The sequence below is a fragment of the Tinamus guttatus genome, unplaced genomic scaffold (assembly GCF_059628265.1).
Source record: "Tinamus guttatus ecotype Peru unplaced genomic scaffold, ASM5962826v1 Tinamus_guttatus_pri_ptg000464l, whole genome shotgun sequence".
In the NCBI taxonomy this organism is placed as follows: domain Eukaryota; kingdom Metazoa; phylum Chordata; class Aves; order Tinamiformes; family Tinamidae; genus Tinamus; species Tinamus guttatus.
This window is the reverse complement of record NW_028288998.1, coordinates 103,885-131,407: the sequence shown is the minus strand read 5'-3', so window position 1 is coordinate 131,407 and position 27,523 is coordinate 103,885. Positions and strand designations below refer to the sequence as shown.

The following is a 27,523-nucleotide window of genomic DNA, read 5'->3' as shown; positions in this document are numbered from 1 at the left end:
AAAAAAAAAGAAGGTATTTTTCTGTTAGTGCAGTATAACAATATTAAAGTGAATGTTTTATATAATAAAATTCTAACTTCACTGAGGAGAAACGATGGTTACTCTGATTTCTCTTTTTTGGTTTCTGTATCCTACTATGAACTGTTGTGCCCCGACCATTCTGGTTCGGGGAGCTGAGTTTTAACAGATAACATAAACGGTTCTGGCTAGAGAAATTTTGCAGAAGGTATCTACTTATTTGACACAGTTCTGTATCTTGTCTAACATATAGAATTACTCTGTTTTAATCACTTCCTGAACTTCTTATAACTTATTTTCTGTCATAACAGACATATGTTTAGTTTTATGTCATATAAATAAGTTAAATGGATCTTCTCCAACTAAGTTCTATATAGAGTGAGATAGCAAATCCATGCAGCACAAAAAGCCATGAAGCATTACATTTTGACTAGCTTATTGCACTTTCAGATATTGATGAATGTAAAGAAATCCCAGGAATCTGTGCAAATGGTGTTTGCATCAATCAGATTGGCAGCTTCCGCTGTGAATGCCCCACTGGATTCAGCTACAATGACCTGCTCTTGGTCTGTGAAGGTGATTCAAAGTGACTTTATTTTCTATCGAGTCCCTATAAGCATGTTCATCTTAAATCAAATACGAATATTTAATTCACAAGTTTTTCAGACTCTTAGAAATACAGGCTATAGACTTTTTTGCAAGTGCTCAATTCTACAAATGATTTTGGGATGCATTTATCTTTAATATGTATACACATGCTCTTTTTTTTTTATAATTTCATGTTATTATTACTTTTGCTTGGATATACTTTTGCCTTTTTTTTTTCTATTTCATGTTTCAAACTTACTTCAAGGAGGAAATATGATTCTTAGGAATAAATTTTCTTGATTTTTGTCTCTTGCATTTCTTTTGCGCTTTTGTAAATTAAATTTAAAGATGTGCTTTGTTACTGTTTTGATACTATAGGGGAACTGGAATCAGATAGATACAGCTTTCTATTTATGACCTAATCCTGAGTTTGCTTCAAGCTGGTGCAATTTTATCTTCTCTGAAGCTAATGGGTATTCAATGATCCTGGTTTTTAAAGGTCGCTGGTATTCAAGGGTCCTACGCTGACATTTGCACCCTAGATTGCTAACAAATTGCATCACTTACTGTTTTAGTTCAAAACATTGTTTAAAATGTGTAAAGGCATAAGGAAACAGAATTTATTTTTTTTTAAATGCCTTTAAAGTTTCATGTCCACTTCAAGCATAAGATTTTATTTCATAAGATTCATGAGATTTTATTTCCTTCATCCAGACATGTTTTGTTGATCATTGTATTATTTTGGCCTTAAGTTTGCACTTGCGATAGAAGAAATACAAGGTCAGAATCTTTTCATTTTTTTGAAGACAATCTACAAAGATCAGTTCTGCATGGGACTGAAAATACCGTCAAATTCTAGGGAGAAATAACTATCTTATAGTTTCTGATTCCTGTGCATCTCTTGGTATTTCAGATATTGATGAGTGCAGTAACGGAGATAACCTCTGTCAGAGAAATGCAGACTGTATCAACAGTCCTGGTAGTTACCGCTGTGAGTGTGCTGCTGGCTTCAAACTCTCACCCAACGGTGCCTGTGTTGGTAAGAAATTGGTTGATTTTTCTAGTCTGTTTGAATTGGTTTCTACGTAAGCCACAGTACCTACTTCTTTCTCTGAAAGTGCAAAGGAGTCATTTATATTCTGTTCCCTTGTATATTTTGCTGTGTGTTTTATGTACTTTTTTTTTTTTAAGGTGTGTTTCTCTGTTCTTGGGAAGAAAACAGAGGGTAAAGTTTTTAAAGAATGGTTTCGAGGTATCAACCAAATGCTAACAGTAGTTTTGACCTCGAGGTGTGTAAGCAAGAAGTTCCTACAAAATGAAGTTTTGTTATTATTCAGGTTTAGCTGTGGATAATTTTGAGTCTGGCTTTAATAATAATAACAGATTGTAAAAACATGTTTGTATAAAATGAATGAATAAAAAAAGTCAATAATGTATACCATCTGTTCTATATTTTTCTTATAGATCGCAATGAATGTCTGGAAATTCCTAATGTTTGCAGTCATGGTTTATGTGTGGACATGCAAGGAAGTTACCAGTGCGTGTGTCACAATGGTTTTAAGGCATCCCAAGACCAGACCATGTGCATGGGTATGGAAAGAAAATGATTTTATGCTAAAAAGGAGTAATGAATTTGAATTTATTAATTGTATGAGAAGATTACATTAAAAGAATGGTTTGTAAATTCTTGAACCTTGGTGAAGAAAGTGCATGAAGTTTTCCCTGGATTATGTCAGTCTGGGGGAAAAAACACAGTGTTCTGGAGGATAGCTCTGTCTTGCTGAAAAGTATATTAGCCCCATTTTCACAAAAAGAGTGAAAGGAAGATTATAGATGATATTATGGAAGGATAGAGTTTGGAGAGAAAAGACTCTTACTTATCTAGGAAAAACTTTCAATTATTTAGAGTTTTTCTGAATTCATTTTCATGATTTTTCATATTAAAAAAGAATACCAAACAGAAGTTAAATCTGTACTCATTTTGTAGTCAAATGATGCTATGATAAAGATATGGAGACTTTTTTTTATGTTTCACATTTAAATTCTAAAATCTTTTTTAAAAAAGTGTTCCATACATGAATTCAGTTCTTATGTCTTTGAATGGTGTTTGAGTAATGCAGTCAATCTTTTTTATATATTTTTTCTTTTTGAAATAATCATACAAATGTCAGCTCTGAACTGCAGAGAAGTTCAGATGTTCTCTAAAAATATAGGTTTTCTTCCATTTTCTTTTTAAACAGACATTGTTACTTACTTATATATGTCTTTATTCTTCTCATATTTGAACTGAATCATATTCATCATACTGCCTGAGGAGGACGCTTGGGAAAGGGCAAAGAGTACAAAATAACCAAAATAACAGTACAAACGAGTACAAGTGCAAACAGTACAAAATTTTCAGACCAAGGTTACTGAAAATACTATCTCTAATAGTTCTGAAGTGAGTTATTCTATTCTGAAATAAAAATCTTGGTAATGCTAGGCTATGAAAAACAATCCATGCAACAAAATATTCCAAATATAAAAAGATGTTTCAGAAGACCACAAGAATTAGGAAAAAAAAAGGTATCTACGTGCCTTTCGTTTCTGCATGAAATTCCAGAAATTCCTAAAACACACAGTAAGAAACAAAACTGAATTCTAGATTTTTTTTTTTTAATAAAGATTACTCCAAGTGATTTTAAGGCTTGTAAGTGCTCTGTATGGTTAACTGTATTGTGCTTGCAGACAATATTGCAAAAATCAGCATTAAAATATGACAAAATAGGAGAGACAAGGGCTTACGGTATTGTCTTCATGTGCACAGGTATCACATTAACACATACCTGGGAAAATCAGATCCGAAATAGAGTTTTGTTTCTCTTTGCAGATGTTGATGAATGTGAACGTCAACCATGTGGAAATGGAACCTGTAAAAACACAGTTGGATCATATAACTGCCTGTGTTACCCAGGATTCGAGTTAACTCATAATAATGACTGTATGGGTAGGTGATGTAATCCAAATTTCACTTCCATTGCTGCTGGCTTGGTATGCCATGGAGAATGCATACAAAGTTAAAAGTTAAAGTTAAAATTCAAGCAGAAAGCAGTTCAGGGTGGTGAGAAAAGTATTTGAGTGATACAGTGATACTTGCCCTAAAGATAATCATTTTTACCATTTTTTAGACATGTCAATATAGTTGCTATTGAGCAGCTCGTGAAGATATCAACCCTAAATCTCTCAATCCCAGGGGCAGCCTCACCCCCATGCAATTTCCTGGGAAATTTCCTGGGAAAATTTTCCAGAGCAGCCCTCTGGCACTGCTGCCTCTCCTCACTGTTAGCTCTGTCAGTCCCCCAGAACTGGTACAGTTCACAGGAGCCACTGGCAGCAAGCATAACTTGTATCACAAAGGTAATGCTGCCTCATGCATTCAAAATAATTTATTTCACCATATCACTTGAGACTCATGCACAGTGTGACAGAGAGAAAGTAGACTGGCAACAGAAGAGCTGGCACAGCTGAACTCATAAATCTCCTGTTCTCCTAAGATGAACTCTGCTTACAAAGAGGCATTGCTATTTCCTATTCCCCTAAAGTGGAGAACTATTGATGATTTTGGACAACTTAAATTCCGGGATTCATGCAAAGAAAACTAAAATCTTCCTGGACTGAAGAACAGACTTGTAAGTCTCTGGAGATCCCCTCCTTTGTGCAAAGTATCAGCCAAAAGAAAAGAAGACTTTACATTCCTTCCCGGACAGAAAAAAAAAAAAAAAAGGCACAAAACAAAGTCTGCAGATTCCTTACTGTTTGAGGAGAGAACTAAAAATTATCTTAAATATTTACGTTCTTTCCTAGTCAAGGAAAAAGAGAAAAAGCAAAACTTTCTCAAGAAGAACAAGCTGCAGCCAACGAATGGCACTGTCTGCCAGGGAGGCTGTCTGCTCTGTGCAGCCCTACGGCTGCTGTCTGCTCCCAGGAGCACCTCCGTGCTCCAGGCTCTGCCTTCCAGGCGGCCACGGAGCCCGTGCTGACTCACCAACTTGGCCTCGCGTTAACGCTTCTCTCGACAGTCTGGAGAGCTGCAGGGTTTTGCTCCAGAATATCCTTGTCTTTCAAAGGCCACATAGCTCATCCCGGTGTAATCCTCTCTCAAGGTGTTTGTAGCTGTGTAGCACAGCACAAATACACTCTGGAATAAACCAGTAACACAGGACTGCTGTGCTGGCTCAGGCAGGAGGTACATCTTGTTCAGTAGCTGTTCCTTAATGCTTCTGAGAAAGACTAAAAGCCTTCGTAGTACAAATGATGTTAACCTTCAAATTCAAATATTGCAAAACAGTGAAGTGTAAGTTGGCCTTACACCATGATACTCATCCAACTTTCTTGATGTTCATTTGTCCTGACACCTTCTCCTACATGTTTTTTCTTATGTGGTCTTGCTTTCAGTTTATTTATTAAAGTGACTCTGAAAACTCTGTAGCTTTGTAAACATTTTCAATCTTTGTTTACACAGCAGTTGTGAATAAGAAAATAATTCTGTGGAAAGCAAATGACATATTTCCGAAATCTAAAAAATGACGAGGCAAGTTTTAGGGGAAAGTTGAGCACATAAAATATCCAGAAAAAATCCAGGACACCCTATGTAGCATTTTCTTTTTTGTGTCTGGAGTTAGTATCACATAGTCTCTTGGCAGCAATTGAATGTCTCCAGATGCAGTAGCTGAGGTAATGCTGCAAGTTTAAAAATTATAATACCCTATAAAAAGTGTTGTTTAAATAGAACATACACCTTAATGCACTTGAGTGAGAGTTACTTTCCATGAGCTGTCAACTGTTCCCGTGTTGCTTCAAGATTTATATATTTCCATGGAAATATATATTGCAACTTGAGCATGTTTATAACATATTGTGTATACTGAGCCTGCTTACACATTCTAATGGTTAAACTCTTGGAGGGACTTAGCTTTCTCTTGTGGGGTTTTGTTTTTTCTTACAGATATTGATGAGTGCAGTTCCTTCTTTGGCCAAGTATGCAGAAATGGACGATGTTTCAATGAAATTGGTTCCTTCAAATGCTTATGTAATGAAGGATATGAGCTCACACTAGATGGCAAGAATTGCATTGGTATGTATGATACCACATGAAGATACTAAAATACTGCCAAGTTGAAATAATGTAGCTGCTAGCCCTTATCTGACAGGAAACATCACAGTCTGCATTTCAAAGTAAAAAAATAATTAAGAGCAACTTTCAGGAAAACACAGTGGAAGTATCTGTATTAGAATGCTGTTATTGATCTTTATGGAATTAAATGCCTTAGAGAAAGAAAATTAGGAAAGAACCCTATCATCTTTTTCATGAATAGCATTGTTTTGTTCTGCAAGAATAATGCCACGAGAATCTAAACCTTTCCCGATTCCATCTACTCTTCCAAGACACTAACGAGTGTGTGGCATTACCTGGTTCATGCTCTCCTGGCACCTGTCAGAATCTGGAAGGGTCATTCAGATGCATCTGTCCACCAGGATACGAAGTGAAAAGTGAAAGTTGTATTGGTAAGTTGAGTTTTAACTGTTGGTTTTGGACAATCAACTAGAGAAAAATATTTGGTGATAACTTGATAGAAAGCATATGTATATATATTGATAGTGGTGAATTTTACTCCACTTAAAAATTCATGCGGATGGGGAATAAGTACTTAGAAGTCTTCGGGAAGAGACTTTAAAAATGGAAGGGGAGACATTTTCACACTGTTAGAGGAAGGTGTACAAGCTCTGTGATGTTCATAAATGGAAACTAAAAACACTTAGTCTTACTGTTCAGAAAAAAAACCCATGTCCTTTAAGCAATCTTTTTTTTTTTCCAAATATAATTGATAAAGCAAACCAGTCTGTGTGCTGCATTTATGTAATGTTCACAAAAATAAGGAAGTTTGGGGCACTCGGTTTCTGGTTTCAGAAGACTATGACCTTTAAAAATATTGAGAAAACCACTGAATTTATGGGAAGGTTGCTTACCTAAGCTTGTTCTAACAATTGTCTTCTGGTCTGGAGTTTTGTGTAATGTTTCTCAAGTGCAGAGATTGACTTACACATTCTGGTAAGTGAAGGGAGAGATGGATATAGCAGACGTTTTATCATTTTGTATGTTCTTCTCTGTTCGTGGAAGTATCTTTTAAAGCCTTGCATATTGTTCAGGAGCTAAATGTCACAGATCTTTCTGTTGCTTGCATTAAGGACACAGGAACGAACTAAGCCTTTGATGTGGCAAGGAGTGGTAAAAGTCCAAGTTAGAAGTCTGTTTTCAGCAGAGCAAAACAGATCTACTGTGTATTTAGATTCTTTATGTTTAAAGAAACTATGCAGGGCAGTGGGCCGGAAATATGCACACAGCTACTTTTAGCCAACCTAGGAGCCTTAGATTCCTGCATGTTTAGTGGGCAGAGAAGAACTTGCATCTCCACACATCATATAAAGAAAGCAGGTTCTCCGTTTAAATGACTTCATTTAGCTAGTGTGGATTACCCCTTTTCACCCCAAATTCATGTTGAAAACTCTCAGTAATAATGAAAGAGTGTGTCACTGTATGGACTGCAGTAAACAATGGTGTGAGTTTCAACATTTGGCTTATAGCCACCAAATCTGTATCAGTCTAGGACACAAGGACTGGATCCCAGGAATAATTTTGATTTTTTTTCTTGAACAGGATTTTCTAAGCCTGAAAAGCTCCCATTCCTTTGTATCATACCACAATATTCAGTTTCCTTGCCAGCTTCATGGTTTCTTTTGGCAGCTGCCATCCCCATATTGGCAGTTGTATCTGGGATTAATCTAAATCACCTACAGTTGTAAAATCATGACAATAGAAGCTTTTGGTTCCTCAGGAATGTCACTATTTACAGCCACTTTTAATATCCTGACAGTAACTCTTGAAGCTTAGGACAGCATTCCAGTGACTGCCAAATAGATTTTTGCCAGAACTGAGGAAACAGGACTGAATTCCTCTCTTGATTCTGCCATGCATCCAGAAAATCTGTAGATAACATTCACAGAAAACGCCTAGATGATACTAACCAAAATACTGGTACAATCACACTTGATTATTGCAGTCCTTGTAACCTGTTTTGTCCCTTACATTCTACAGCTCTCATGCGCAAACACCTTTTGTAAGACTCTTCTTTTAACTCTGTAGTGGGATGGCTGGCAATAGGTACTTCTTGTGCTCAGGTTAGTTAATGCAAGGGAAAAACAAAAAAAGAAACAAGGAAGAATTGATAGGTTTCAGCTATTCATTTAATGTATTACCTTTCATGTTTTGGATTATGGAGGGGGAGAGGCCTTCTAGTTCCCCTTCTGTAACTTGGTTAAATAGCCTGTCTGTCACAGTCCTAAAGTGGTTACTGCCACTAGTTGTAAGCATTCATTCACAGTAATAATCAGTACTTCAAAAGAGCAGTTTTTGTACCCCATTAATGCAGCTGAACTGCTGCTAAGCTTTGCATATTAGCAACTGCCACAGAAACTAGGAAAGCAATAGTCTTTCTTTTACCGGAATAATATGATTTAAAATTCTTTTCATTTACCACTCAGTAAGAGCTCCCCCATGGAAGCTGTTGTGCTTCATGTGCTCTATACTGACCAGTAACTTCTAAAAATGAGATGGCAGAGTGCATGTTTCAAAAGTAATGTCAGAATTCTACTCCAGCCTGACTCCTCATTCTACTTAGCTCTTCCTACTGAGATTTTTTTCGTTGTTTACATACCTGCTAAATATAGGTCTACAGAGTATGATGCTGAATCCTAGAAAGCTGAGGGGACATTAAACTGATTGATTTTAATTTGACACCTTTAATTAGCAAGAGCCACCAATCTATTTTTTAATTGCTCTTTGAATGTTTTATGTTTATAATGAAAGAATTTTCTTCTCATAAATGTCTTCTGCTTTTTAATTTGTTGTTTAATTTGAACACATTTGTTTAACATTTATATTACAAAAATAATAAACAACTGGTAAGTGTATTTAGAAAAAAAAAAGTAGTGTCAATGAAACACTCTAATTGCTATTTCAAAAGGGTGTCTTCAAATGTATCATCTCTTTGCTGCTTTTTATGGGGGAGTACCTCTGGTTGAAGTAAAATAAATAATCTTTCTTAGCCAAGGAATTTACAGCAGATGGAATTGTGATGAACTTTTCTTCCTTTGTTGTACAGATATTAATGAGTGTAATGAGGACCCCAACATCTGCCTCTTTGGCTCTTGCACCAACACTCCAGGTGGTTTCCAGTGCATCTGTCCCACAGGTTTTGTGCTGTCTGATAATGGCCGGAGATGTTTCGGTAAGTTTACCGGTGAGGAAATGTTGTAACTGATGCTTGCAGATACTCTATAAGAAGAGGTTCATCATGGAAGTGCAAGTAGATGAGGCTGTCAGGCTAGTGCAGTTCTGCAGACAAAATGATGTGGAAAAGATGTTTTTGTCATCCAAGGGGAGATGAGATAAAGTCCCAAGTAACTGGATTGCTGTCATAGCTGCCTCTTAATGACCTACAGGGGATTCCTTCCAAACTGTTTCTTTACAAGGACTAGAAAATGCTTTCAAAATAATAAAAAGAATGCAGGTGATGTTCATCAATCCAAGTGTCAGGATTAGACACTTGCAGTCCAATGAGGTAATAGATGTTAGTTCCTCATAACTCTGTTTTGTTTTTTAGATACTCGCCAGAGCTTCTGTTTCACAAACTTTGAGAATGGGAAATGCTCAGTACCAAAGGCTTTTAACACCACCAAGGCAAAATGTTGCTGCAGTAAGATGCCAGGAGAAGGATGGGGTGATCCCTGTGAGCTCTGTCCAAAGGAAGAAGAAGGTACAATTCAAGATTTAAAATAAAACTACTTTCAGGTGGGAGAAAAGAAAGGGAAGCACATTTATGCTGTATGGTTTTGATCATTAGATGACTAGAACTGCTGGACGTGTCTTACAGCCATTCTATCATCATTTTGAGGTCAAAATGTCATGCAAGCTAACAAGAGGAATAAAATGAAGAAAGACAGAAGGACTGGAAATCCTCAATTACTCTTTCAACCCAGTATAGAAGCAAACTAGTAGCTTCCAGCTATAGATCTATTCTGCTTCAGGCAAAGCAGAAGAGAATTGTGTATCACCACCCAGAAGCATAAAGTAATTAATAGTCTTCAGTTCCTGGTTATCTACAAATTCCAAGTTAACAAAAGGGAAAAGTATCAAACAAATACATTGCAAAACAGAAGCTCGATGCTGTCCAGAACTGCTAGCCAAGCCTAGAATTACTGTTGCTTCTGGATTAGGGAAAATGGCATAATGACACTAATTTAGTGGTTTTTAACTAACTACAGCTAAAAGAAAAATGCAATACAGGAAATGTCTGCTTTTGGATGACTTTTAAACATTTATTTAATTCTCTCTCTCCTCTTCCTTTTTTTTTTTTTAAAAAAAAAAAACCTACTCCACAGTTGCTTTTCAGGACTTGTGTCCATATGGTCATGGAACTATTCCTGGAATTGATGATACCCGTGAAGGTATTCTTTTTCCTGATAATCAGAAAAAAAGCTTTTATTTATATTTAAAACTAGGCCAGGATCTTGTCGTATTCATGTGATTCACTCTTTCCTTGCAACCCAAAGGGGTCAAGGGATTGACCTTTAATAAATGTAGGCTATGAAGAAATGATGGACAGACTAGATTATTTTTGAAATTGAATTCTAAGATGCTATTGATATTATTGTCAATAGCAATGGAACAGAGATGAAGCTTCTCTTTGCTTTGAAGAATTACCTTATTAAGACTTGATATTGATGTGCATAAGTTAAGACGTGATTGCCAATCTCTCTCTGATTTTTAGATGTTAATGAATGCCTTGAAAGCCCAGGGATTTGTTCAAATGGTCACTGCATCAATACTGATGGATCATTCCGCTGCGAGTGCCCCATGGGATACAATTTAGATTACACTGGAGTAAACTGTGTCGGTATGTCCGTATTTCATAAAAGTTAAGAATTATAACACTTGAATTTAAAACACAATTTGGCATGTGTCCCAGTTCTCTTCAGTTTTCATTTACTTACAGATACTGATGAATGTTCAATTGGCAACCCATGTGGAAATGGTACGTGCACTAATGTGATTGGCAGTTTTGAGTGTAACTGCCACGATGGATTTGAGCCAGGACCAATGATGAATTGCGAAGGTAACTTGGTTCCTCATTTTTTTGCAAATTTCTCTCCATCCTGAGTGTTCAGGTCATTTTATTAAACAGATCTCTGGTGTCATAATAGCTAGGAAGAAAAAAATCTTTCTTTGCCTGAACTATGTCACTGAAAAACAACATCCTGAATCCATTTAAGCAAGAACAGTATATTTAGTTTATTATATTGTTTCCCAAACTGCGTATATTTTGGTTAAACCATGTTACAGTATTCAGCTGTTTGCTGGAGAGGAAAAGGAAGTTAACCATCATTCAGTCACCAAAATAAACAATACAGCTAACCAAGCAAAATGTCTGAATTTGCAGAGTGCTTTATACTCACTAGCTTGGTTACACACTACTCCCCATATCACAAGTTAAATAACAGGCAAATTACAATTAATATAAGAAACTGAAGTCAGTCCACTGGTTTACCTAGTCTAATATTACATCCCCTCCACTCAAAGTGCTATAATTTCAGGACAGCATGAAATCATGATTGTTTTCTGCAGTTCTTTCATAGTAGAGTTAGGGATGTAGGGGAAATACAAAGGAAATTTAAGGGGGTCTCCCTACAGAGGTTTAGTATCCATTTGTTGAAGGGTCTTTTTGGTTCAGTCTTGAACTTACATCTCCCTCCAGTCTCCTGTAGCAGATCAAAAACCACATAGGCAAGTTTTTTGTTTTAATTACTACATTTTCAACAAGCTTTAGCTGACAAGAGAAGTGCGGGTGTTAGATATTTCCTGATGATGGTTTCAAGATTTAGTAGAGCATGATGTTTTTCTTTCTTCCTGTTTAGATATAAATGAGTGTGCTCAGAACCCCTTGCTGTGTGCTTTTCGCTGTATCAACACTTATGGTTTCTATGAATGCACGTGCCCAACTGGCTATGAACTGAGAGAAGACCAAAAAATGTGCAAAGGTAATGACTGAAATGTAAGCTTTTTCCCAGTTTGTGTCACCCTATACTGGTCAAATCACAACATGAAGTTTTCCTGTGCATTGTACATTCATCCTCTCAGTGAAATATAGCAAACGGCAAAGCAAATGAGGATTTACTGTTTCAGAACTCCTCTGAAAATGACTACAAGCTAGTGCTCTGCATACCCCTGGCTGGGGAATGTAAGGACAAGGTGGGCCAACATGCTGACATTCATCTTTAATATGATGAGATGCTACAGCTCACGCAGACTAAGACAACTGTGATAAGACACAGCTCTGAGATTGCTCATCAGCACTTAGCATAGTCCAGATGTCCTTTTTGTTGAGGAAGTGCTGGTTATCTTCAATAGCTGAAGTTACTGGAATGGATTTTAAATGCAAAACACGTATCTTTTTCTCCAGATCTAGATGAATGCGCTGAAGGCCTTCATGACTGTGAATCAAGAGGCATGATGTGCAAAAATTTGATTGGTACTTTCATGTGCATCTGTCCTCCTGGAATGACTCGCAGACCTGATGGAGAAGGCTGCACAGGTAAAGCTTAGAATGAGAAGATAACACCCAATGCAATGCAATTATATACATTACATATATATGATATGTATTTTTTGATTGAGTATACATACAGAAAAAGAGACAAAGAAAAAAAAGTAGTATATATACAAAATTCCCTCAGCAGGAGAATGACTTTAACAATTCCTGATTAAATTATTCAGAGGAAATATAGGTTGTATAACAAGAACTCTGCCTTTTTACCCACTTAGGGCTACCTTTAAAGCAATTGAGGCATGTAATAGATACAATTTTTACCCCATTAGCTATGGAAGAAATAGTCTAGGATTGTAAATGACTTTAGGCAAACAGTTCATTGACTGGAACATGACTGATTGCAATAGAGGTTAAACATGTCCAGAGACATTTTCTTAATTATTACTAAGTGGACTTATTTATTTATTTCTATTTATGACTCAAATCCAGCATCTATTCCAGTTTTTCACTTGTCCCATAAAAGTTATGAATGAATGCAGCTTGCTCCCCTGCAAATATGTTCTGCTCTTTTGTTTCGGAAAAGGATCAAAGTTTTCGCCCTAGGATATAGTATATAAGGCATTGGTATCTTTATTAGGAATTACTCAGTTGTTTATTTCTTTTTTTCACTTATTGCAAGTATTAGGTATATATTCTAAATATATTCTAGGAGTTTCATACATTTCCTTGTAACAGTAACCTGATATTCATCTGTGCATTTTGTATTTATGTAAAGATGAAAATGAGTGCCGTACTAAGCCAGGTATCTGTGAAAATGGTCGTTGCATGAACATTATTGGGAGTTACCGATGCGAATGTAATGAAGGATTCCAGGCAAGCCCGTCAGGCACCGAGTGTCTTGGTAAGTGCTTCTTTGGCATTTCATGCTAAATGAAAGACTATAAAACTCATGCAAGGATGCAGAGCATCATTTAGACTTTTGAGTACCTAACAGCTCTTACCTACAGAAATAAAAAAACGATCCTCTACAGGAGAGAGAAGCATCTTGAGAATGTCAACCAGGTCTAGCAATTAGGAGTTTCACCTAGGGTCATCTAAATCCTGGAAAGATTTAAGCATAAACATGATCCTGAGCAACATCATCCAGACAAAATTTAGGTGTTTTTGAACAAGCAGCAGAAATCAAAAGGTGACAAACTAAAGGGCATCATAGTACTGGAAAAAGAATTTTTTTAATCGTTACTGTAGGCAGCAATTATGAATGCAGAATACTAGAATTTCGCTCTCCCCTCCTTAAAAAAAAAAAAAAAAAGCTGATTCACTGTAAGACATCTTAAAAAGTTAGAGGCAAGCCTGCATATTGAACACTAATGAAGGCCTTTGCATTCATCAGCCTGTATTTCTTTTTCCCTATACTCAGAATGCCATTTGCACTGTAGTACTGTTTGTTCCCTTTTAAATCAGAAGGCAGCTGCAGAAACGTTTTCATGGTTATGGCTGAAGTGCAGATATTTTAAAGTGCCAACATACGAAAATGTGAGTGTATTTGCTAATATCTAAGTATTTTTATTTAAAAAATTGCTATCTATGCACTATATAATCAGCTCCCCATAAATTGTCATCAGTAGTATGCTGATTCTACAGCAAAGCAATAACATTCAAAGTTTAGGGCATTTCCTGAGGATTAATGACCATATGGGAAGAGGATGCCACAGGCCATTAACCCCAGCTACTCATTAATGTCAAGGAAATACCCTGCTTGGAGTTCATTATTGCTTGCTTATATTGAGCATATGAAAAAAATATATTTTTTGAAAACAATGCTTTGGGCAATTCACTCATTTCTGCTTTTCCTTTAGGCTCTTCACAGTCAGAAGTGACCCTGAAAAATCTATTTTGGCTGAAAGCAAGTCTTTCTTCAGAACTAAAGCAGAAACATAAAGTCTATCAGATCACATTGTTCTAAATATATATTTATTTAGAACAATTTAAATATATTGTGAATACATTTTTATTCTGTTCAGCTTAAAATTTATTTCACATTTCAAATGGGGAGTAAAGTGTTATATGGTCTTCGATTCAAAACACACACAGGGACCTGCACAGTACACCTATTTAGGAGAAAAGGGATTGATCTCAATTCATTAGTTTTCTTGCACAATATGAAAAAAAAGTGTTAGCATGTAGGAGTCAACAGTGAAAATCCCAATGACAGTTATTTTGACACTTAAAATAGCTTGACAGAATCAAGACTTCTTAGTATGTAACCTTAATAAACTTGGGTGTTCAAGGCTCACACAACTAAGTTTCATTCAGCTATAATGCCCCTTATACAACTAATCATCAGAAGCAGGGTCTGTAAAATAATAAGAATTGAAGAAACTTAACTATGAACATAACAGTCAACAACATTAAATAGAACACAGAATTCAACAGGCTCACAAGTGCTTAAGACCAAATGCTAATGCATTTCCTAAAAAGCTTTGAAAACGTGAATCTGTATTAAAGCCATTACTTCGCTGCATCCTTATCTCTTTAGCTAAGTAGTAAATATAAACTACTATCGAGAAAAATAAAAGCAACCCAACAATCACATTCCAGCTATATATACACTGTATAGTAATGCTCCCACTTGCCCTCCCGTGTATTCTGCAGTGTAAAAGTTTCATGGAATTTTCACATTTTCTCATTCCTTGTAGTAACTTCAAAATTCATTATAAATTTTTATTTAGGCTGTGAGATAAATGCATTTGCCTATTATAGTGGATTTAATCAATTAAATTTGCTTCAGTTATTTCAAAGTCAAATAGTTATGGAACTTACAATGGAATTAGCTACACTTCTAAAAAAAAGGAAAAAAGAATATTCCTCAGGAAGCAAACACACTTCCAGGCAATTAAACAGATTCCATCAACTCTTACAAATCACTACAATCACAAATATACTGTCTGACAGAAGTGACACCTTCATTGCAGGCAGCCTTGTTGTTACTTGGCTATGCAAAGGAAGTTTTGCATGAAGGAAAAACCTTATTTTTATGTGTTTCTTACAAGAAATTTACTGGTTAGATAACATTGTGGTTAGATAACATAAATTTCTTTTTTAATAATCAAACTGGGAGTACAATTAGAAAGACACTGAATTGTGCAGAAGCTTCAAAACTAAGTATTTTGTCATTTAACACACCAGTGTAATTATATTTCTGGATAGACATTATGTTTTGGCCAGTAAAACAAATGCATAAACCCTGAGCTCTTAAAAACCAAGTAAGTCTCTCAAATGCAAACCAAATGTAGGCATGCTAATTGGGAACCCAGTTTGGCCTGCAGGCCATGTGACTTTCGAGCAAGCTTGTCAGGGATACCTCAGGGCACATCTTTCCTAGGGGTCAAACTCCCACCAGATGTAAGCAGTTTCTGAACTTTTCAGATGTCTGGAATAAATTTGGAAGGACAACAAATTATCACAAAACACAAGAAAATTTTTTAAAGTCTAAGTAAGTCAAAATACACCTCAAAGTCTGTTTGCTCTAATCTTCTAGTGGTTTGCACATATTCATAACAGAGCAGATGATACATCAGATTTTAATGGATCAGTTATTTATCTTCTGCTCTTTCTTTACCTCTGTGCTTCTCCCTTGCAGATAATCGCCAAGGGTTTTGCTTTGCTGAAGTTTTACAGACTATGTGTCAGATGGCTTCAAGCAGCCGAAATCTCGTCACTAAATCAGAGTGCTGCTGCGATGGAGGCCGGGGCTGGGGTAACCAGTGTGAGCTCTGTCCGCTTCCTGGAACTGCCCAGTATAAGAAACTCTGTCCACACGGGCCAGGCTATGCTACAGATGGAAGAGGTATTTGCAGGGATAAAGGGGAAAATAATACACTCACGTAATTAAGAAAATGCAGTTTTCTCTTTGAAGTGCCTTTGAAGAATTTCCTGCAAAATGGAAGAGTTTGATTTTTCAAATGTTGTTGAGTGACCAGAAATTAAAAACACCTTTAAACAGTAGCCGCAATAGAAATACTCACAGCTGTGCAGAAATTTTAGGGTTGGGATCTGAAACTGGAGGCAAACAACCAAATGCTAAGAGCCATCCCAAAGCTTTTGTATGTTTTTGTATGTTGAAAAGCGTCACACATGGCAGAAGGCAAAATCATGTGGACTGTTCACTGAATGCTTTGCAGTTACTATTTCTCTAGAGGGAGCCAAAGCTAAACCAGATTTTTAATTGTGGTAACAGCTTTTTAAACATCATCTAATCAAGTCTTGAGAAAATTCACTTATGTAGGTTTTGCCTTTTGAGTCAACAAAACTGCAACCTCATTATCCAGTAAAGCAGCAGGAAATTTTTGGTACAGAAAATAGTAATGAAAATTGGATGATGAATTTTCAGTCATGGCCATTTTTTTTAAGAAAAGAGGTATAAATATCTGTCAGAATCATGGCAGGGATAAACTGTAAGAGGAAGACTTTTTTTTTCCTTTCCCAGTATCATTTCCATATTAAAATTGCTTTTTTCATTCAGTTTCTTGTTCAGAAGGAGAATTCAACTCTACTGCAACATTCAAAACCAACACCAAAGAAATACTTCCTGTTTTATAAAAAGTGACATATTTAATATTTTCTGTGCAGATATTGATGAATGTAAGGTCATGCCAAACTTATGTAGAAATGGACAGTGTATCAACACCATGGGCTCCTTTCGATGCTTTTGTAAAGTTGGGTATACCACTGATATAAGCGGGACATCTTGTGTGGGTAAGATTCATCATCTTAATCCTTGATTTTTTTCGTTTGTTCTGTAATTATACAATGCAGATCTCGGTCAGCCTCTCTAAGCTCTTTTATCATAGCAATTCTTTTGTTTCTTTCCATTTCTTTCCATTCTTCTGCTAATACATATTTCTGCTTTTATATACAATTTTGCAAAATCCAGAAACAAGCTACACAGGCAATATTCCTGCCATGGAATAAAGGTTGATAGCATTATGAGAGGAAAATGCATTTCAAATATATAACCATTTTGACTGACAAAGTTTTTCATTGTTTTACGGGCTACATTTTTCCACTCTTTCGTTGGTTATCCCAAATATACCATGGCATGCCTGAAATGAAAGGCTTAGTCTTTAGAAAAAAAACTAAAATCACTGTCATTTTTCCTGCTAAAATCTTTCTTGAAAAGAAATTTAGTACAGTAAATATTTACTGCTTTGTCTCCTTAGATCTGGATGAGTGTTCCCAGTCTCCTAAACCATGCAATTTTATCTGCAAGAACTCAGAGGGGAGCTACCAGTGCTCATGTCCCCGGGGCTATCTGCTTCAGGAAGATGGGAAGACTTGTAAAGGTAAAGAAAGTAATACTTAGCAACTTTAATTTTGTTGTGCTTTGTCTTAACAGAAGATAATTTCAAAGTGTGGTAATTTCTGCAGTTTAGACTTGAGTCTCTTTTGGTTAACTTTGCAAGACAACAACATCTCTTACTTTCAGATCTTGACGAATGTCAAACCAAACAACACAATTGCCAGTTTCTTTGCGTCAATACCCTTGGAGGCTTCACGTGCAAATGTCCTCCTGGTTTTACTCAGCATCACACAGCTTGTATTGGTAAGAAAAACATGGTATTTCTTGCCTCCCTGTTTCTATAAGAAGGACGTTCTCAATTCTCATTCCTCTCTTTTGCATTATATAAACAGCATTAATACAGAGCAGTCCAAAAAACTTATTTTGAAAAGCAGTACTTATAGCTAAAGAAGAAAAAAAGGAAAAGAAATTAAAGTTCATCTATCATTTGTATTTTCTTGCTGAGTAAACAGTTGTATATAGTTAATGCATGTTATTATATTCTAAGTGTAACCAGATGACAACAAAGGGTGTAAAGTATTAAAATCAAATTTAAAATATAGTTAAACAAAAACATACTGCTGCTTCTTCTTTAACAGCATTTATGCATATCTAACCAACTGAAACCATTTTAGTTCACCTAATACAGAATTGCAATCTTTTTCTCCCATCAGGAATTACATACCCTAGGTCTTTCGCACTCATAACTGAATTACAACTTGGCTTTCCAATTTATTAAGTACTTGTAGTTCCTCATAAGTCATGAAGTCATCTGACATTTGAATCATTACATTTCCAGAATACATTTTTGCACCGCTGTTTTTGACCTCTAAATAAACACTACATGAATGTGCCTAATTTCTTATCCCAAGATCTAGCAACTTTCTTCTCTATCCTCTGCATTTTTAAGATAACAATGAATGTGGTTCTCAACCATCACTGTGTGGATCAAAAGGAATATGCCAAAACACTCCTGGAAGTTTTACCTGTGAATGTCAGAGGGGATTTTCTTTGGATTCTACTGGATTAAACTGTGAAGGTAACTAGTGAAACTGTGAAGGTAACTAGCAAAGGTTAAATTATTCTTCACTGTGCAAATCCTTTCTTCTGAGTCAAGTGATTCCTATAATATTAAAAACAAATCACAGCAATAGTGTCAGATACAGCAAAACTAATATCAAAACAAATTTTAAGTAATGTACATAGAAATATTAAGCATAAGTGTGTATATATGTAGTCTTTAAACATGATTAGTATACAAAACTAATCATGACAGCTGAAATCTCAAACAACTGTTTATAGAGTTGTTTAAGCTTCACCTAGTTTTATGCACCTAAATCTAGTTTTTCTTTTGTTTTGCTTGTCTAACACTAAATAGATTCTTTCTACAACTTTTGTTTAATCTGATTTTAATCATTCACCTGAAGCACATAAATTTCTGAAATTCTTGCTATAAAGGCACTACAGAGATACACATAGAGAAGGGCAGTTCAGTACAGTTAAAATATAAATTATATTCTAATGCTTTTTCTCTCTTTACTGGCCAAGAAAAGGTAGCCCAGATCAGAAGATCTCTACGTGAGAATTCCATCATCTTCAGAGGGTCTTGGATTTTGAGCAAAGAAGAAATAGAAAGGCAGTATTAGGCCAGCTGGCTGCTGAGATTTATAAATGCAAAGGTTTATTTGCACAAATCTATGGGATCGCAATGTCAACTGCTTTAACAAACCATTTAAAACAGGAATTGATATTTGGAGTCTATTTCTAGGCTAGCACTGCAGAATAACCCCCGATAGCCTATATAAAATAGTATATAGTTTGTCAGGTTACTTCATAAAGCACATGCATTCTTCCTGTGTTCTTCAGCCAATACCTATTGAAGAAAACACTGAATGACACATGCCGAGGGATTCACAAGACACACATGAAAGTAAAACATCACAGTTGCTGTGTCATTATTAATAAAAGGACAGCTTCCAGTATGGTTTTCTTAGACAGCCCAATTCTACTGAATTTGTTTCAAAATAGAGTATTAACTTGGAATTTGTGATGTCATACATGATTTTTATTTTCTACTAGCAGTATGTATTGCACCTGATGCATTAGGCTGGTTACAGTAGCTTGGTATGTATGTAATTCTTACATTAGATGCTGCTTCAGATGAGTGCCATTTTTTTTTTCTTTTTACTTCTTTTGTGTGTTTTATGTCTCTCTTCTTCATTTACACATGGCTCAAGGGACATTTTAGATAGCTTTTTTCTTTAGCTGGCAAAGATGAACAAATGCACAACCTTTAGGGTTGATATGTGTTTCTCACCTTCAGACACTCCTTAAGCATTCCTATTGTTATTTATTTTGTTTGAAAATATATGTTTTGTATTTTTATTTCGATTGTTTGAAAACAGAGATGCAAAAACATTCCAATCCTATATATGATAATCAAAGCCATATCCTACGTAGCTACTAGGAATAGTGTTTCTTCTCCAAATCTGACTAAAGCAGTTCAGGTTTCAAACCTCAAATTATATTACTGACAGAGATAAAGATTAACCTGAATGATAGGATGAGTACTTCTTGGTTGTAAATACTATTATTTAGATGATTATGGTCAAAGCAACATAAGGCATTTTGCAACATGTATAAACACATTTTGATTCATGTTCTTCTCTTCTCTCAATGCCAAGATGTGGATGAATGTGATGGAAACCATAGGTGCCAGCATGGCTGTCAGAACATTCTGGGTGGATACAGATGTGGATGCCCACAAGGGTATATTCAGCATTACCAGTGGAATCAATGTGTTGGTAAGGAAATAAATTGCTTACAATACATTAAAATGGCAAGTGTGTCATAGTCGTTTCAGGAACAACTACCAACTATGGATAAGAATGAACAGGGATAAAGTTTTTATGGGTGTTAGAACCCAGAAATTTCTGTCCCCGCCCCATCTACTACTCCCAACACCCCTGAATGACATGAGATAAGGCAACACACTTGTCCTGTTATGACAAGTCCTAGTCCTGCCTGCATTCTGACTCCCTTCTCAAAAAATACTCCTCTGTTCTAATGACACTGGTGAGGAAAAGAGCCATAGGGAAATATATCCTTGCTGGGATAAATTAAATACGTGTGCTGATTACCAAATGTACCAGAAACTCGCTCGTTTTTCACAATATAGTCTGGACTCAAATCACTCATGCTCCAATTGACACAGAAGGAATGCCAAAATACCTGCAAATGAGAATGGAGAATACACAGGAAAGATTATGAATTAGCAGTAACATTTCAGAACAGTACATTTATATTCCATCATGGTACAATACACACAAAAGACTCACTATAGTAGGATGAGTGAAACAATGTTTGCAGATGATCATTGTATAACAGCTAAAGGCAAAGGGAAACATAAAAACCTTTGATCAAAAGCTAAAGAAATGCAGGAATTCAAAGGAAAAGAAAGTATGCTAGTCTGTCAGACTATGTTTGATAGAACTTAGAAGAAGCTAAACCAATATCAAAGCAAGAACAATAGTCCTAGCAAAACACATAACATCAGACATAAAATAAATATCTAGACTCACACTGGGATCTAGCATTAGATTAGGAATAATATAGCCCCTTCAGAGAAGCACTAGTTCAGACATCTGGAGTCTTTAGGGAAGACCTGATGAATACTGTAGTCATTTTGATGCCTTATGAAATGGCAGACCAAGAAATAACAAAGCACAGAAGAGGAAACGTAGGGGAAAGCAACAAGAGTCTGCTGCATCCTTACGCAATAACTCCAGTTTACAAGTAGCACACAAACCCAATGCAAAATTAAAAGCAGGAACATATTAAATAGCATATTGACTGCTCTAAGCAGAGTTACAGCAAGCACCAGACAAGAATGCCTCCTGTCACCTATTGATAGGTATTTTCCCATTATCAGTCTCCAAGTAGGAATTAGAGGAGATCATGATGGATCTCAAACAAGACAACATGCTTTTACAAATGATACCTATCACCATCAGAAGCCTTCAGGTCAGGTAGGAAAAAAAAAAAAAAGGTTTCAAAATGCCCCTTCCCAAAATTCATGAAAAGCAATTAAGTTATTCAATAGATACTAGAAGAGACTGAGTACTGCAGATATCTGTAAGCATTCTTTAAGAAATTAAAAAAGAAAGAAAGAAAAAAAACTTTTGGTAAGTAAATTAAATCTTGCTTTTCAACTAACTTTTATATACTTTTGTAAGATTATTTGCATTCAAAAGTAGGAAAATTTGATAGTTAACTGTCCAAACCTTCATAACCAGCTTGGTCAAATTGTTAACTTCAGAAAACATTTGAAAAAATGCCATAGAAAGTGTGATGGCAACACATCAAAATAGCTGGGCAAGAATATTATAAGATGGACAGATGGACTGATAAAAATGGGGAAACATTATACTGGAGTGATTAAGGGCTGAAGCTTTGAGGTAGGTTGGAAGAGTCATATGGAGGTACACAAGTGAAATGCGAGTTGTCAGAATGTTGCAAGCAGCATCAAAAGTAGCTGAAAAACATGGCTAAAACAGGATGGGAGAAATGAAGAAACCAGACTTTAACCAGAATAGAGACATAACAGACTTCCACACCCATTCCATTTGAAATACCCGTGTCACATTTATTGGTGGCATTGACAGCTATTTCCACACTAAACTTAGTAATCTCGCAGTTTATGTTTAGGAGTTCTGATTTCTTATCTTGGCCACATGTCTGGAAGAAGTCATCATCCAGACATAAATACCTGTAAGATGAAGATAATGCTTTCCTTTTTTTCCCCCTCCTATCATTTGGGCTAACTATTTAGAGCACCTTCCCCCTCAAAGTATCTGTAATTTTGTACTGCAAGGAGGAGGGGAGTCATTGACCATCTTCAAATACGTCTTCAGCCCATGCATCTTCGGGACCTCAGGCAATACCCTTTCTCCCCAGGGAAAATGACTTGCTGAGGTCAAAGATGAAGTAAACTTTTTGTTTCCATGCCAGCCTCACCTAAATCCCTGCAAACTACACCCAAGACTGGGGAAAGTACGCAAGACATTAACATATTAAGATGATCATATTGAGTACATGAAGGTCAAGCCAAGCCCTTTTCAAGACTTGCTCTAGAGCCACAGAACTTAGAGTTTATGCTTACAGATTAAGCTTGAACTTTACAATGTCATGGCTTTCTGCTGCCTATTCAGATCAAAAGATACTGATAAACTTCCGTTTGCTTACTAGATGAAAATGAATGTTCCAACCCTAATGCATGTGGCTCTGCTTCCTGCTACAACACACTTGGAAGTTACAAGTGTGCCTGCCCATCTGGATTTTCTTATGACCAGTTCTCAAGTGCATGCCACGATGTGAACGAGTGTTCTTCTGCCAAGAATCCCTGCAATTATGGTTGTTCCAACACTGAAGGTGGTTATCTTTGTGGCTGTCCACCCGGCTATTACAGAGTTGGGCAAGGGTGAGTATTTCTAGTGTAGTCCTCAGAAAACACACATTCTGAGGGCCACAAAAACATTGAGCAGTAGTCAGACTGAAGAGCAGAGGTGTCAGGGGAGGACAGACTACCACTTAGCAGCAACCTGTCCAGTCCTTTTGGGTACAACCTATATAGCTGCGTATAAACATCTGCAATAGTAGAAAATTCAATGTGTTTATACAAGCACTCTAAATTTACATCTAGCATACAAGCAATTACTTCTGATTCTCTCTTCAATATTAGCACAACAAACTTCTTCACAAATCTGCTACTATGTAAGGAAAGATACAATCTTCATTCATATAACTGAATGTTTTATACTATATTGCTCAACCTAAAAAGTTAAATGGAGATTCTTCCAATACCTTTATGTCAAATTTCAGGGAAGCTGTTTTTGCTGTTCTTTCACAACATTTGTCTATTATCTGAGACCCAGTGGGCCTTTCTGAAAGGCATATTTGGTTCAATATGTCACACTGCTCATCCACAGACCTCCTTATGAGGGAAGAAAAACGGAGGGCAGACCTGACTTATGGGACAGCTTTCCATCTAATGTGAGAGTTTGTAAGACTGGAAATCGTCACTAAAACAATTACTTCTAATCAACAGCCACTGTGTCTCAGGGATGGGATTCAACAAAGGCCAGTACCTGCCACTGGAAGGGGATGCTGATGAAGAGAACGCTCTGTCCCCTGAAGCATGTTACGAGTGCAAGATCAATGGCTACTCCAAGAAGGACAACAGGAGGAAGAGAAGCATTAATGACACTGTATGTAGTGCGGTAAATAAACACTGTAATATATTTGGAGGATATGTATAGAGATACATTCACTGGTCAAAGTAGTATTCTCCCCTATCCTCCCTCATATTTTCACACTTACATCCTGTTGGCAGGGATGGCGAGTCAGTCAGAAAGATATAAACAGTTACGACTTTTTTTAAACACTTTTTAAAGTTTGTAACGAATCCTTTGTAGTGCAAGATGTGGTCTGGAAATATCTCAGATTCAGAGAAATGCAGAGGCCTAGGACAATCGCGATGCCTGCAATCTGTTCTGCTGTTGGCCTGTAATATTTATGATACCTTAGATCTCAAGTTTTATTTTCTAGGAGGTTGAAAAGTATCTTATGGTCTGGGACAGCTAAACAGATCTTCTTGAAGCAGATTATTTAAATCTGAACATCTGTTCCTCGGTTACTCACAAGTAGTGGGAACTGGACTCCCTGTTAACTGATGTACTTAAATCCTAGATTGGCAAAATTGCTCAAGATATTGCTCAAGTATTTGAGAATTAGGCTTAAGGCTGGAACATTTCATACTGCTTTTGTAGGCTTCTGAAAGTAAGTAATAGGATTCTCAGGGAAGGCCAGTAGTGTTTAAGCCTTTTAAATGCCTTTAAAAAAAAAAGTTAAAATGAGTATGCCTCTGTACCTATTGCTGCATTATCTATATGATGCAATGCTGTCTTGAAAGCTGCAGCAATAGCACAATGACTTGGATTGTTCTTGGGGTGGGTGAGGAGAGACTTTTTTTCCTTTAGTTTTGCAAGGGGAGTTGAATCAAAAAGTATAGCAAGAAGAATCTGTTTCCAGATCCATTGACCAAGTTTCTTTAGGTAAACATTCCAGTCCCCAACTAAAATGGCAAGGTGCTCTGACCACATAATTTCCATTTAAGGAACAGGGAAACAAGTCTCCTTTCTGAAAATATAAGGACTTGCAACAATCCTCGGTTACCACCATCTAAGTACCTACTACTACACACAGCTGCTGCCAGCAATACCAGTTCTAATCTTGGCAGAGTTTCTAGAGGGCAGCAACCCTGAAATTCATGCTCCAAAGCATATAGTGTTGGCACTTTTAATCTGAATGTTTGATTTGCTCATACACTTCCACAGTCCACACAAACATCCCTTTTCTTTGCCCTTTCTTACTCCTCCTGGACCTGATCCACACTGAATTTGAGTATTTCACACATCTTACCAGAACATGATATTTATAGCCCTCACCTGAGCAGGACAGAGCTCAAGTTCCACAAAATATTTTAAGAGAAGGAGTTGGAGGGTTGGAGGGAAGAAAGAAGTACCACTCAGAAACTGTTACACAGTTTTAATTGTAGCATGGAGCTGTTCAGTTTCTAATATGAGAGTACCAGAGTTACTTGAGCAGTTTAAACAAACAAAAACACACAAACACGCACACATTTTCATGTCCATAAAGCCACAGAAGAAGGTTTCATGACCATGATTTGAATGGGCTGCAGCATTTTACATGCTTTAGCAGTTGCTCACATCCACAGATATTCCTTGTTTTTACCACACGTTTTTAATTACAGTGCAGTGTAATTGCGTAGCAGTACCCATATATACTCACATGTGCTTGGAATTCCCTTTGAGAAAAAGGGAATTCTTTACAAGTGGATCCTAACAAATAAGCTAAATTCCTGACATAGTGTCTGACTTCCTAAAGAGGATCACAGCCTATGCTTTTTGGTTTTGTTTTTTGTTGTGATTGTTTGATTTTCCTCTAGAAGCACTTTCAAAAGCTGTTGCTTGTTAGAGATTTCATAGGACTGCACTCACCAGGGCCCGCAAGTGTGTTCACAGCCAACACATCAGGACAGATTCATACCTGCAGCATACCTTCACCATTGTGAAGCTCTCGTTAAATAATAGTATTAATACAACACAGCAAAACAACCACAGGAAATTTTCTGCACTCCTCTTAGTGATCAAAATAGGATGCAACGTGTCAGTTATGCAGGAGGCAAAGAATACAGAAGTTCTCTCCTTACTTCAGTTTCTTTCTTAATCATTATACTCCCAATGTGACCAAACAGAGACTCTAACTGCAGAAGCCATGATTCATAAAGACTCTTTTACTAGAAGTTTCAAGAAATTGCAGCACAATATTGATGAGAGTCCTATTCTATAATATTCCACAGTGAAGCACATAGTTTGCTTGCTAAAGCTAGCTAGTGCAGTAAAGGCTATAGAGAGGCACAACTAGACATACGCCTCTTCTTTATACAGACTTTCAGCAAGTCTAAAGTTAAACAGAATCTGAAAAGAAACTGAAATCTGAGTCCCTCTATAGACTTGATGCTATAACTTTCATTATCCCATTAAGGCCGTGTGAGAAACATCTAAGATTTACAGGGTGTGTTATACAGAGCTAAGCAGTTCTCCCAGCTGGGAAAGATTTACAACAGATTCTTTCACAGCTGGAGTTTAAGAAAAGCAGAAACTGTTAATAGTCATTTATTATTCCTCCCTCAATGCGAGTGAATGTGTGTTTCGCTTTCTCTAAACATACTTTCTTCTTCCCTTCAGATGGTGGACCAAATTAGCTTGGAAAGCCTAGATATGGATACTCCTTTGAAGATGAGAGTCAACATCTCCAGGCTCCATAGCAAAGAGCATCTCCTAGAACTCATGCCAGCCATAGAGCCCCTCACCAACCACGTGCGCTACATCATCTCACACGGCAACGAGGAGGGCGTCTTTCGGCTCCACCAGAGGGAGGGACTCAGCTATTTGCACACAGCCAAGAAAAAATCCATGCCTGGAACTTACACACTGGAAATCACTAGCATTCCTCTATATAAGAAAAAGGAGCTAAGGAAACTGGAAGGCAGCAATGAGGACAACTACCTCCTAGGAGAGCTTGGAGACGCTCTCAGAATGAGGCTGTGGATAGAACTTTACTAGCCCCTTCCAGCCTTAGCCCCGCTCATCACCCAGCCCTTTCTGCTTATCTATCTGAACATGCCTGTTTCCCAAAAGCTTAAGAAAATCACTGACTTTGGGAGGAAAAGGGAGAGGAAAAGACCTCTTTCCTTCCATCCTGCCAAGACTGCAAAGCTACATTTGCAGGGGGGATAACTTAGACTCTTCCATGGCCAAAAGCCTGATTACAAAGGCGGCCATGGTTACTGTATCTTTTATATAACCTCAATTTAAAAGTATATTAAAAAGCTAAAGTTCAAGAGGTCATCATATGGCACTAAATGGCACAAAAAAAAATGTGAGCTATTTTTTCCTGTTAGCAGTCTGTAACACTTTGGGTATTTTGCTATAGTTGCTAATTAAAAAAAAATATAGATGTTTATTTATTTTTAATGCAGTAATATATGGAGAAAGTAACAAATTATGTAAACAAAAGGGAAACTTGGTTGTTTTTCTTTAGATTTATAAATTTGAGCTATAACATTTTAGAGGTGCTTTCTTAAAAAACAAAAAACCAAAAAAAACACACACACAAAAAAAAGTAGACTTGAAAGAGGTTTCCTTTCCTATTTGTGCCAGTCATCCAAATAGCACACAAGTAATTTTGAAAGATATCAGAACTGAAAGAGCACTGTAATTCATCCTCTAGATAGTCTAAAGTGCTCTTGCAAAACTTTGGGGATTCAAAGAAAAGTCTTTTAAAGGACAAA

At 36.7% G+C, this 27,523-nt stretch overlaps 1 protein-coding gene across 3 annotated transcripts in view; it reads left to right on the top strand.

Annotated features, from left to right (window-relative positions):
* Positions 1 to 26,795, top strand: part of FBN2 (fibrillin 2) — a 152,688-nt gene extending 125,893 nt beyond the window's left edge. For 2 of the 3 annotated variants that reach the window (XM_088532677.1, XM_088532676.1), the window contains 23 exons: positions 469 to 594; positions 1,520 to 1,645; positions 2,071 to 2,196; positions 3,476 to 3,592; positions 5,591 to 5,719; positions 6,031 to 6,150; positions 8,805 to 8,930; positions 9,306 to 9,458; positions 10,084 to 10,149; positions 10,473 to 10,598; positions 10,698 to 10,817; positions 11,617 to 11,739; positions 12,162 to 12,293; positions 13,024 to 13,149; positions 15,892 to 16,098; positions 16,881 to 17,006; positions 17,471 to 17,593; positions 17,737 to 17,853; positions 18,500 to 18,628; positions 20,274 to 20,393; positions 22,837 to 23,068; positions 23,696 to 23,855; positions 26,418 to 26,795. In XM_088532677.1, the coding sequence (XP_088388803.1) occupies positions 469 to 594; positions 1,520 to 1,645; positions 2,071 to 2,196; positions 3,476 to 3,592; positions 5,591 to 5,719; positions 6,031 to 6,150; positions 8,805 to 8,930; positions 9,306 to 9,458; positions 10,084 to 10,149; positions 10,473 to 10,598; positions 10,698 to 10,817; positions 11,617 to 11,739; positions 12,162 to 12,293; positions 13,024 to 13,149; positions 15,892 to 16,098; positions 16,881 to 17,006; positions 17,471 to 17,593; positions 17,737 to 17,853; positions 18,500 to 18,628; positions 20,274 to 20,393; positions 22,837 to 23,068; positions 23,696 to 23,855; positions 26,418 to 26,795 (3,308 nt within the window). Of the gene's footprint in view, positions 1 to 468; positions 595 to 1,519; positions 1,646 to 2,070; positions 2,197 to 3,475; positions 3,593 to 5,590; positions 5,720 to 6,030; positions 6,151 to 8,804; positions 8,931 to 9,305; positions 9,459 to 10,083; positions 10,150 to 10,472; positions 10,599 to 10,697; positions 10,818 to 11,616; positions 11,740 to 12,161; positions 12,294 to 13,023; positions 13,150 to 15,891; positions 16,099 to 16,880; positions 17,007 to 17,470; positions 17,594 to 17,736; positions 17,854 to 18,499; positions 18,629 to 20,273; positions 20,394 to 22,836; positions 23,069 to 23,695; positions 23,868 to 26,417 lie in introns of all 3 variants that reach the window. The other variant, XM_088532675.1, reaches the window with a different exon arrangement.
* The last annotated feature ends 728 nt before the right edge of the window (positions 26,796 to 27,523 follow it).